The 13,313-nt window shown below is 37.0% G+C and overlaps 1 protein-coding gene across 1 annotated transcript; it reads right to left on the reverse strand.

The window, feature by feature from the left end:
* Positions 1 to 5,319: 5,319 nt before the first annotated feature.
* LOC113316843 (ETO1-like protein 1) lies at positions 5,320 to 10,013 on the reverse strand. Its single transcript, XM_026564989.1, has 5 exons — positions 9,246 to 10,013; positions 7,446 to 9,161; positions 6,954 to 7,245; positions 6,335 to 6,644; positions 5,320 to 5,813 (listed from the first exon to the last, which is right to left on the reverse strand). The coding sequence occupies exons 1-5, from the start codon at positions 9,368 to 9,370 to the stop codon at positions 5,593 to 5,595; spliced, it is 2,664 nt and encodes an 887-aa protein (XP_026420774.1). The 5' UTR covers positions 9,371 to 10,013; the 3' UTR covers positions 5,320 to 5,592.
* Positions 10,014 to 13,313: the final 3,300 nt, after the last annotated feature.

Consider the following 13,313-nt stretch of genomic DNA (forward strand, 5'->3'; position numbering starts at 1 on the left):
CCAAAGATTATGAACCCAAAAAGTCTTCTTGTCTTCAAATCTTCTTTAATCTTCAATAAGCACCTGCACACAATCAACTTGAATCTCTTGTGATCAATCACACACAGAACGGAGTCTGTTAACGTTGGATTATCACAAGACGTCTTTAGATCTACAATCAATCTAAAGATCCCCGTCGAAACTTCGATCTAGTTTGAGTGAATATTATATCAGAAGAAAAGATTCTTAAGCATAAACAAACTAGGTGAAATCAAAGTTCAACAACTGTTAGTCAATCAAATCAATCAAAAACTAATAATAAACCGCAATTATCTAGTTTCCTACCAGCGGTACTAATAGAGATTCTCAATCCCCAAGAAGTCTTTAAACTGAGCGGCCGTAAGAGATTTCGCCTAACTAGGTTACTTTCCTCTCCGAATAGGCGGCTCCACCAGTAACAACACAACTAGGTAGTTTTGCTGGCTCTGAGGATTAGTTTGCTAGAAATGCAAACTTCAATATTTATAGACAATGAAGTTTTGACACCAAGGAATTTCCAAAACCGAATATTCTCAAAGATATTCAATAAACACAAAATCGGTTTTCATAATTCCTGGAAATGCACTGTCCAAATATTGACCGAAATCCCGATAGAAAAAACTATAATCAGTAAATGCACATTACTAATTATTATTTTCTAAAGATATGCATTTAATTGCTGGAGATTAAATAGCATATAAAAACTAAGAAACCTTAATTAAAAGATTCTCAATTTATTTCGATCATGGGATTCTCCTTTAGATATTAAGGAATATCTTTGAACAATTAATGATAAAAGTTACTGCACATGTTCAAAGTATGTTGACATCTTTTACTTTGTAAGTCCTTTTTCATACTTACAATCTTGGAAACGATTTGCCACACTTCCAAACAAGTTTAGAATTGGTTCGTATGAATTCCAAGAACTATGTGATTGATTATCCTATCAAATCACCAATTATGGGTTTCTCGGTTCTACCAAAACAAGTTCGGTTCTACCTCCATGTGAGTACTGTGCATAGTCACGCTAGTTACCGAAATTCGGTTGACTAGGTACTAGGATCGATTCCCCACAACTTATGGTAACTACCTGTATTCGGTTGCACATGTCCATAGGATCAGTTCCCCCAAAACTACAAACTTGTTGCACATGTTCATAGGATCGGTTCCCCCATCTACTAAAAACGTGTTGCACCTCTTACAAGGATCGATTCCCTCTTGCAAATTTGTTGCACCTCTTACTAGGATCGGTTCCCCAATGACTAGATAAAAGTTGCTATTTACAAGGCATTGATCATACCAACTTGAATGATTAGTTAAGATCCGTTTCACTAATAAAACTCATACCAATACATAAGTCAGTCCTTGTGAATAGTTTTACCAAGATACATAAACAAGTTTATGAGCGGTTATACTAAACACACATATTGGCAATTCAAAATAGATTTGCAATGAATAACTATACCAATAAGCCTAGAGATTTCCCTTTCGATTCACAAAACAAGTTTATGAACTTACTTACTTTAAATGAATGTAAAACATTGTTTCCTAGGATGAAATCTTCACTCATACCCATACATAATCAGAATAGCATTCATATGATCATGTCGATGTCTTATATACGAAGATTAATGGTTAAGCAATAAACCTCGTATTGTACTCCTTAATACTATGTCTAACTAGAGTTTCATACACAACTTCGCAGTTATGTTTTCAATATGCACGACTTGGAAGATACGTTAGGGAAAGAAACAGTTCAAGTCAAATATTACTAACCTCAAGAGGAAGGATGATGTTGTTGATGTAGCTCCATACTTCTTCACATTCTTCAAGTCTTCATGTAATACTTGTAAGTCTCATATCCTAACACTTTCAATCTAACCTATACGAAGTTGACTCTAGTATGTAATCAAGTGACTCTTTAAATGAGTTTTGATTCACTAAAATATGACAACCAAACTTGACATACCAACGCTTGGTGGGTTCAACCGAGCTATCCTATAACACATATAGTTTTGGAAACTAAACTTGACAACAAGCTTGAGATAGCAACGCTTGCGAGTTCAACCGAGCAGTGCTCTTACAATCTCCCCCTTTGTCAATTTTAGTGACAAAACTATCAATACATATGGATTAAAAAATAAATAAACTTTGTAGCTTCTCATCCAAATGCTTGATTTCCTTGGTTCTTCAACATTACTCGAAATCTTCGTCACTTCCAAGTACTCCAGTGATTTTGAACGTGTTCAACTCAGCATCATAGTTGTTGAAGATTTGTAGCTATAACAATGAGAAAACAATAGCTCTCAATCATTGTTATTCAATATCATAGTGTCATTACAAAGCATCAAAGTCCAACTGTATCATAATTATGAAAACAATACTATGGTGATATGTATCACTCCCTCTTAGTCAATACTTCATCTCACATGAAAACCAATCTCCCTTACATAATGATCCGCAAACCATATGTATTTGTAGTGTGAATTACACATTAATTATCCCCCTTTTTGTCAATATAAATTGGCAAAGGTATGAAAACTAGTGGGATCATAATGAAATTCTCATAGAGATACTTCATGACTAAAAGAAAACATATCAACTTTGTTTCGATGATTTCACATAGTCGAAACTTAGTGTATTCATCAAGGAGTTTATAAAGATACAAGATAACTCCTACAATATTCCACATACGCACTCCCACAAAGATTCGGAAATTAAGCACAAGTTCAATTAAGAACTCTCCCCCATAAAATTTCATTCCCGAAAGAACAACAAGAGCGACCTTACTTTTACAAGAAAATTAGGATTTCTTTGGACATTAACAAATTACATGAAACATGAATTTGTATCCAAAAAACTCAATTAAATTAACCACAAGAGAACCCATGATTAATTTAATCGGAAATGCTCAATATAAAGACATATACTAGACTTAATCTTTGCAATCAAAAGTTCATCCTATCTTCATCAATATTTGCATAATGACATAATAGGCTTAACTTTTGACATATATGGGACAATCATAGTTCACAGACGCAAACACACATATCCCATAACAGTTTTTGCAATAAATAAAACCAATAACGATTAATACTGCAAATTCATCTTCCAAATAAACTTTAGAATTTAAACAAATAAATCTAAAAACATTGCAAGATGAAAATCGTTGGAAATAGCTATGTGTACTCACAATAATTGCTATTCCAAACCCTAGTTATTCTTCTTAAAATACAAGAATAAATTCTCATAAGAAGTTTCCTGGATAAAATAAAATAACTCTAAAAACAAAAACCAATCACAATTTAAATCAAAGTTCGCGTTCGGAAGCTTTACATGTTTCAAGACCTTTGAGCTTGTGATTGACAGCTTCAACCGCTTCTTCGGAGACGGTATTCTCAATGAGAAGATCCCTAACATGTGTCTTCATGAGAGCAAGGTCAGAATTAACCTTTTTAAAGTCATTTCGTAACACATCAAGACCCTTCATGGTGTCAACAGGCTGCAGTTTTGCTTCCTCGAAGTGTCTAATAAAACCATGAACCACTTCAGCAGAAATCTCTCCATCATCCTCAATGTCTGAATAAGTATCAGGTGATTGAGAAGAGAAATCATCAACTTCTACAAGAGTTCTTTTCTTCATCCCATTGGACTCGAAACCAATACCTTTACCAAGAAAACCTCTTGCAAAATCACAGGTGCGAGAAGGTGAAGACATTCTTAACAGAAGAGAAAATATCCTAGAGTACGCGTACATGACTCAATAGGATTAGTATTTGAATGGTTTCTTAGGAACGATACACTTTAGGGTTTCTAAAGATAGTTCGTGACAAGTAAATGTGTACCGTACGAACACAACCCAAATCCAAAAGAGAAACAAAAACTAAAACCGTAATATAACCTTTTTCAAGGTAAACAACGAAATTTTGCTACGTGAAGATATTCATTCACAATTTTTGGCTCAATAAATTTTATATTACAGAGAGACAAATTTAGAGCACAAGAGTAGCAGGCAACTTAGTTGCAACAAAGAACCTTTTCAAGAAATAAAAATCGAAGAGATTCATGAGACACAAACAATACTTAGGTAAAGCTTATCTGTAGACAATAGTTTAGCTATGGACGATAAGAAAATAGCTCAACTAAGCAGAATGCATTTTACCAAAAGTATACCTGATCATATCTCACTCAACCATGATTTTTGTGAGTGAAATTCAACCTTGTGATTAATTAGCACAAGTATGAGCCCTAAGCTCATTAAATGAATGATGTTCACGGTTGCGTCCTTTTTTCTTTCCAATTCTAGGAGAGAATCCTTTTTGATGTGAAAAATTATCATAAAACTTGCTGTCATCAAAATATGAGACTAAGTTCGAATCCTTACCAGAAGAAGTTTGTACGGTGGATTTTGACAGCATGTTGATAAGATCCTTGTATCCTTCACTTATCAGATTAAGGTTGTGCTTCATATCTCCACTATTGCTTCCATCCACAGGTACCTTTTCCACATCTTGAACATCATTCTTCACATTAGGTTGAGAAGAACCTTTTTGAAATCTCCTTGAACGATTTGTATTAATGCTACTATTGGTTCGAACGTTCGATGAGCATATTGAACTGACTTTCCTTGAAGAAATCACAGGGTGAGTACTAAAACCAATAGGTTTAGACATACGAATGTCAATTACACCTTTGAGTATTAAATCTAAGGTATGCTGAAGTCGACCAAAGTAATTGTCATTCAGCTTCAGTTTGCTCTTCCGTTGAACGTGTCCTTTTGAATTACAAAAAAGACATACTTTCTGATCACCAGAGTGATTAGAGTGTGTAGCCTTTAAAACGTCGTTAGAAGATTTCTTCCTCCCATGAGACGTGGTAAATCCATCCACTCTCGTGCCGGGACAGCACGTGTTAAGCTCTAGTTAATGTACAAAACTAAACCCGTGTCAAATATTTTAGAGTCAGATGTGTGAACCAGGTCACACCTCGAACTAACCAAGAGAAATGAAAAATAATCTGATATCTGACTGATATTGAGACTGAGACTGAGACAGACGTTAGGTTAGATTCAGATCCCGAGCCAACCCATACAAACTTTGGATTCAGATCCCGAGTCCAATCCATACAAGCAAGGTGAGTATCACAGTCATGTTATACATGAACTCGAGTTTTTAAACAAACCTTGATATTATCTGACGTCACGCATTCTGAATGAATGACATGAGATAACCAAGTACGAGAAAGAGAAAGACTAGCGAGTGGATTACTAGTTTACCACTGAAGTAATGATTCAAATTCTTCAGTTGCCCATCTAAAGAGGTCTTCTTTCTATTCTTGTGGTGTCATAAAAATGTGGCTCTAGATTTACCTTCATACAAATTTTCTAGATGATTCCCTCTTCACACATGAAAAATTATGTGAAAGGGAATTAGAAAACAATAGCTTGGAAGAATGAACTTATGACCTAGATTACATAAAAAAAAATGAAAAAAATAGATACCACAAAGGTGGGGCACAAATGCTATATCAAAACTAGTTTACACAATGTTGACCTCTTTGTATAATTTCTTACGCTTAGGGCTCTTGACTGTTTACACGGCTATGAAGCTCTAACATTTCTTGATGGTTAGGATCGACAGAGAGAGCCGCTCGGCAATCTCGTAATGCGCCAGATACATCCCCAATATGCTCATGAAACGCAGCTCGTAAGTGTAGAAGATGGAGATCAGCTTTGAATGCTATTGCTCTTGAGAGCTCTGTGATTGCTTCGCTTTCTTTGTGGCTGTCCATCAAAACTGCGAACACACCAAAGACCTCAAAATTTACAACTTAAAATGAAGAGGAAAGAAACATAATTGCAGCTGAGAAGAGACAAGAGAGTAAATGAGACACAAATTGATGGACATAAGATTCCATCAAATATATGAATCATGTATCAACAGGTCCGCTAAGCCTGTGTAAGCAACACCAGTGAATATCCCTATTGTGTCGACAGACCAGTTAAGCCTTGGAGTAAGCAAGACCAGAGAATTGGAAGTTCAACTACACCAATTCAAGAGCAAGTAATTTTGTTTTGAACACCACTAATCGCCATCTCTTCAGGTTTGCTAGAGTAGAAAATCTTTGTGGTGGTCAATGAATCATTTAGCGGTTACGAGCTCGGTCCTATTTCTGTGGACATCTGTGGTCAATTTTCCAAGACCATCTAAAGCAGAATATGTTATGGAACCAATTCCACAAGATGCACCAAATTGAATGGTTTTCCGTGTCAGATATAACGACTAAGTTAGGCAGTGGAGAAAGAGGAGAATCTGACCAGCGGCTCGATATCTGTATGGGTAAACTCGAACTGGATCTAGTTGGGTAACCATCTCCAAGTCAGCCTTCGTCAGTTCACGGTCACAGTATTCTGACCTCTTTTCATATGCAGATGCATTGCTTCGGGCCTTCTCAATCAGCTTTGTCATTTCTTCGTACGCAGCATTCCTATCACCTCTGAGGGAATGAACCCGTGCAAGACCCTGGTGGGCTCTGGTGTGTCCTATCCGTAGGGCGTTGATGTAACAATCAGCTGCGAAGTCCAGCTTTCCACAGTCAGCATAGACACTGCCGAGGTTGTTTAGAGCCTGCCACAGAAATTTAATGATGCCCGGAAAATGATGTTAGCCTGTGAAACTTGGAAAGCTTGTCTGAATATAAGTTTAATTAGGCTTAAGGACCAAATTAAGTCATATTTCGGTAACTTTGGACGTTGTTACCTAAGATTGTTTGAACGTTGTTACCTAAGCTTGGGTAACTTCGGTAATCAAGCCTCTACGGATCATATCTCATCACTCAACAATGTAAAGGGTGACCTAAGCTTGGGAAACTTTGGTTTAATAGTTATCATCTAGAGTTTCGACCACAGGCCATGCAAGATGAGGGAAAAGACAAACCTGTCCTTTGCGAAGCCTGTCAGAAGGACACTTCAAAGCATTTTCTAAAAGTGAAACAACAGTTGCTGAGCAAGAAGGATCAAGGCTTGAGTCTGCCAAAGCATAAGCTTTCAGGAAGAAAGCCTCAAACGTTTTTTTTAGGCTAATTGATTCCTCTGCTTTTCGAAGCACTTCTTCACAATGACCCGTATCGTATAAAATCCAACCCTCGTAAACAAGGCGCTCATGTTCACTTCCAGCATGCTGGCGAGCCAGCTGTAGACTATACATAGCAGCCTCAGGACAGTTCAACCTGGTATAAAAACAAATAGTTTCCATCGGTCTTGTCAAAAGTGAATCTACAGCAGTAAAGGACCAACAATTTCTTAACATTTGGAACATTATAGTAGTACATGACCACAACATGACGCCTCTTGTCTGTATACCCACACCAGAAGTGGTGCGAGAAAATCTAAATTCGGTCAACCACCAAAAGAGATGCTAAAAATATACCTGAGGAGAAGCAAGGACTGTCTGAAGTATAGAACACCTTTTGCTGCATCAGACTCAAGCATCTGGTAGATAACCGAAAGAGACCCAATATCATCAACTGAGGACCATCTATCATAAAGTTGCATCCAACAATCAACAGTCATCCAATTCTCAACATGTTCACGCACGAGTGTGCGAAGCTGAATGGCAGCTACCCGCCCCTCAAACAACCTGTATCTAGGAGACAGAGTGAGAATTGCCTGAACATCACATAATGCCGCTCGATAATCTTCAAGAGCCAGATAGAAATAAAACCTAAGCTCCAAGCATTCCAGTGCTAGTTTGAAACCAAGAACCCTGTTTATTTCCATTAACGCATCTTGTACTTTTTGCTTCCTCATCTGGGATGCAGCACGATACAAGTAAGGGTAATTAAGTGTAGGATCCGACTCTGTCGCCTTCACAAGGTCTTCCAGTTTCTTTTCACCTTCACAGTAAAGTGACCTCTCCTGATACATCCACCCAAGAGGGCTATGGGAGGATATTACAGAACTGAGTTTCTCATAAGACCCAATTTTGTTGCCTTTGATGGAACCCAATCTAGCTAATCCAGTAACTGAATAAACATGACCTAATGAAAAAGCTTTCTCAAACAGCTTTTCTGCTTCATCATATTCTTTTCTCAGAAACCTCACACAACCCAGTTGATGAAAGGAAAATTGCCTCTGCCTATAATTTTCTGCAGAGTCAACCAGTCTTTCCAGGAAACAAACAGTAGTTTCGGATCGGGAATCTCGGGCCATGGCAACCTCACTTAATAAACAGTAGAGAGAGAATGATGCTGACCCAGCCATGATATGTCTCTGATGTTTATTAGCATTTCCAAATATCTTAACCACTTGATCATCATTCAGACAGTCAGGAAGTTCATTCACAAACACTTGCAAACATGATGCTGCGAGGACTGGTGCATTCTCTTCAAGTGCATAATCGATAAGATCCACAGCATCTTGTTTTGAGGAAATCAAAGATGCAATTTTTCTGTCACAAGCATCTTTAAGTCTTTCACAGCAAAATTTATTTGCAAATGTTAAGATCTCAAGCAAAATATCAGGATGAACATTGTTTAAACTGCCTGTCTCACTGAATTCACTGACTATTCTGAAACCCGACAAGGAGATACCATTTTCAGACAAATCTATTTCCTCCCGGAGTGATTCTCTGAAGCAACCATTAAGCATTGCACAGAAAGGACCTGATAAGCTAGCAATTTTCTGCCTATCACAGGCTATTTTCTGATCGCCAATTCGAAAGAATACAGTACTTGAAACACGGTTTCCCCCGATCATCCCCAGAGTTTCAAACGCTTTCAGTTCAATATCATCAGGAATTTGAGAAGCAATATTTAAATTACCAAATTCCTGAGTACATTTGCCACAAGAAGCAAGCAAATCAGATATAAGATCCTCTCCTTGTTTTTCATATCTCAACCATGCCTCAAATATAATTTTCTCATGTACAGTACTTGCTTTCTGCCAAGCTGCTCGTAGACTTCTCCGTAGCAATTTAACTTCCCCGAGACCTCTAAAAACCTGAAACTGTAGCAAGTAAAGGCTAGATTTCTCATAAGGATGACAAGTTTCAAGCTCTTCATGTATTTGAGCTAGAACTTCTACGTAATCGGCAGGCTTAAAAAATGGTAGTATAGGTGGTTCTGGGACCTTGATCAGAGGTTCTCTACATACAAACATTACAAAATAACTCAAATTCATAAAATGTTCAAATAGAAATTGAGGGGAGAAGGGCAACAGTAATACTTACATAGAAGAAGAGGCATGTGATGAAGATTTTGAGAGTTTCCCCCTCTCAACTTGAAGCCATGATTGTGGACTTAAAGCATGTACTTGTGTTTCTTTACATGCCTCTGGGAGGAAGAGATTCCTCATAGGGCATAAGAGATTAAATAAGTCTCTGATCTCCACAGCTTTCTATATGGGTCTTCACCCAAAACTCATAAACAGGAAAAATGAGGGCGAAACAAAAGTGAAGATACAAAACCTCCCAAAAACTATCTTTTTTACTCACACTGAGGCAACAGAGATCTGGGTTTGCTTCAAAAATACGAAATTAACAAGTTCTTTGATAAATCATCACAGCATTCTTTCAGAAATTGAGTAAAACCCTAAGTGCCATAGTGAAATTAAGAATCCAAATCAGGTGATAAAAGACCCACCACCATGGGTGAGAGGATATATCCCAACCAGAAGAACACCCAAAAGTTCACAAACTCAAGAAAGCATGAACAAACTATAGACACTTCATAAATGACTGCCAACCCACCTAAAGCGTTTTAATGTGGACTTGTTAAAACAAATTAATAAGATTTGAGCTAAATTATAACATAAAGATTTTTGTTTCTAGCTTAATGTTCAAAAACCCATCTACCAGAATAACTTATAGTTGTTGATGATGAATGTGATCCAAGGAAAACCTCTGAAATTTCACCTCACTTTTGTTTGTTAAAAGACTGGTTTTTTTCTCTTTTTTCTTTTTTTTTAAGAGAGAGAAATTGAGAAAGTGATTAGAGTGAGAGAGTGCTAACGCTGCCGTTGGGAAGCAAGAAAAATAAATTAATAATAATAATAATACAAAAAAGTTTAATGCGTTCCAGGAGGTCACAAGTTCGACTCCCTAATGGCGTAATATTGCAGGAATTAACATGGAAGGTAGTGTTAGTTTGTCCCCCTTGTGACACAATCTCAGCCTCCTCCCGCCGTTTCGGTTCCCTTGGCTAGGTTACCCATGAGGCTCACTGGTAGATTAGCACAGCAACCTGTTCAATTAATGTATTAGTATGTCGTTAGAGCTTAGCTTGTTAGGCTTCCAACTAGTTTCATATAATAATATTCATCCAATAATATAATAATAATACAAAAAATAAATAATGTAATGCAAAGAAAAAAAACAAATTATGGGAAATAAAAAGGTTAATTTATTAGGACTCTAGATATAGAAAGATTCAAAGAGCACATGCACACTCTCCATCATACGCATACCCGCCGATACTTTAGCGTCAAGATCTCGGGAAAATCTCGCTCTTCGGAATTACTATTTTAACCTCACTGAAATATGAAAATCTCACTTTCTTGTGGTTTGTTTACTAGACCTGGAGAGCCTCGTCTGTTGCCTGTTGTTAATGATCGTCCTACAAAATAAAAAGATGGGTCTTTCAATTTTGCTGCTATGACTAATCCTATTCTGCTCAGAGATAGCCCTTGAAGTTGAAGGCCAATCTTTCTCCTTGTGAAAAGTTGATGCATCTTCCAATCAGAAAAAAGAAAAGTTGATGCATCCATGTTAAATGTTCCGTTAATTCCTTTATGACTAGGGAGGGTAATCTTGATATTTTATGTAGTCGTGTCCGTCGGGAGACAATCTAGAATATACGCTCGCTTTCACCCAATCAGACAGTGGACTAGTATTGTAAATGGTATAACCAGATGCTTAAAAATAAAAAATGACAATAGAATAGAATGATGAGATTGAGGAAATTAGTGGGAAAATAGAGACAAAGTAAATTAAAATTTAATGCTTTCCTCTATCGAAAATGTTATTCACCTTTCTATCTCCTTTGTTATTTAATTAGTGAATACCTCCAGGATTTTTGTTTTATCTCCTTTGAAAAACAATGGAAGAAAACAAATGGAACACAATGACACCACCATTAGCCATCAGGAACCAGTGATGCTCCACTATTTTCCTTTCAAATAATTGATGACAGAAGGTGGCCATCAAAGTTTATAGACTTATATAAACCCACATAATGACATGAATATCCCCTTTTTTTTATCTTCTTTCTTTTTCGATGCAGAATATCAAAAAAGAGTAGTGTGTCTGAATGTGGAGTCTCCTGCACTCTCAAAAGCTTGTAAACCTCCCGCATTACGGCAAATGAATAGCAGCCTGCATTTTTATTTTGCATTTACATGGCGGATGAAGTAAAGAAGAATAATACACCAGAGTAGAAAACCTACTGTTCCAACCGACAAAAATAGTCATCGAATCGGGATTTCTGTATATTAATCATGTGTTAATTACAATGGAGCACTGCTCCTCTTATACAAGATACAATAGCTTAGAAAAAGAAATTAGTATAGTACAAAATATGAATATGAAAACTAATATACCGGAGATATAGAGTATATCCTAGAGTAAAGAAAAATGGATATGTAAAGATACGTAAAATACTCTACAATGATGTCATATTTCTTAACGCCCCCCTCTTCCTCCTCAAACTCAAGATGGTCTATAACATATAATGAGTTCGGAGCTTAAAAATTGAAGCCGTTTAGAAGGGATGTGATTTCGTGAACAAGTATGTTATCTGTAGTTCTGATGCAGCATAATCTAGTCCAATGGTTTGTTGCTTGCAATGATGTCTCTCAAAGTGACAATCAATCTCAATGTGTTTCGTGCGTTCATGAAAGACATCATTGTGTGCAATGTGAATAGCAGCTTTGTTATCGCAAAATAATGGAGTTGGTTCTGAAAGATGAACTCCCATGTCATCAAGGAGCCAACGTAGCCAGACAATTTCAGACCTAGTGTGAACCAAAGCTCGATATTCTGCTTCAGCACTTCAACGAGAAACAACTGATTGTTTCTTACTGCACTGGGAGATTAGAGAATTACTAATAAACATACGATATCCAGTGGTTGAACGATGATCAGTTACATCACCAGCATGGAATATACTCTGAGATTAAGATCAGATATAGACGGAAAATGCAATCCCTGATATAACGTACCTTGAGATAAACCAAGATTCGAAGAACAACTGCATAATGTGTTAAGCGTGGAGCTGACATAGACTGACTTACAATATATACTGCATGACTAAAATCTGGTCGAGTGATAGTTAAATAAGTGAGACTACCCACTAGTTGTCTTATAATGTAGGATTGGATAGGACCACTCCGCTTGTAGGGTTATACTTCACATTTACTTCAAGGGGAGTATCAACTATTTTATTATCAGTTAGTCTTGCGCGATGAAGAATCTCAGTAGCATACTTCCACTGAGAGATAAAATATCCTTTAGATGATCGATCAACTTCAATGCGATAAAATATCGTAGATGGCCAAGGTCATTCATTTCAAAGGACAAACTTAGTTGTGATTTCAGAGCATTAATACCTTCTGAATCACCACCGGTGATGACCATATCATCAACATAAAGAAGAAGAAGCATAAGATCCTTTATCTGACGGTCGAAAGAACATAGCAGAGTCATAAGCACTTTGAGTAAACAATATTGAGTAATAACACTGCTGAATTTCCCAAACCAAGCACGAGGTGCTTGTTAAGACCATATAATGCTCGAAGAAGTTTACAAACTTGATATTGAGAATGAGAAAATCTTAGAGGTGGTTGCATGTACGCTTCTTCTTGAAGATCTCCATGGAGAAATGCATTCGTAACATCCGTTTGATGAAGGTCCCATCTACAGGCATAAGCAATAGCAAACAAGGTACGTACTATTGTCATACGAGCTACAGGGGCAAATGGTTCCTCGTAATCGATTTCATACTCTTGAATATATCCCTTAGCAATGATTCAAGACTTATATCGTTCTATCGAACCATCAGCCTTTTTCTTTATCTAATATATCCATCTGCATCCAACTACAGATTCTCCAGGTGGAAAATCTACCATGTCTCAACTCTACCAAGTGCAGTTAAATCCTTTTTCATTGAACATTGCCAAACCGGAATGACTGATGCTTCCATGTAAGATTTAAGTACATATAATGGAAAGATATTTAATAAGTAACGGTGATAGTCAGATAAATTAGCTAGTGGACGTCTCTCGCGAGGAGCCATAATAATCT

This window comes from Papaver somniferum, chromosome 10 (genome assembly GCF_003573695.1).
Source record: "Papaver somniferum cultivar HN1 chromosome 10, ASM357369v1, whole genome shotgun sequence".
NCBI classification, from domain to species: domain Eukaryota; kingdom Viridiplantae; phylum Streptophyta; class Magnoliopsida; order Ranunculales; family Papaveraceae; genus Papaver; species Papaver somniferum.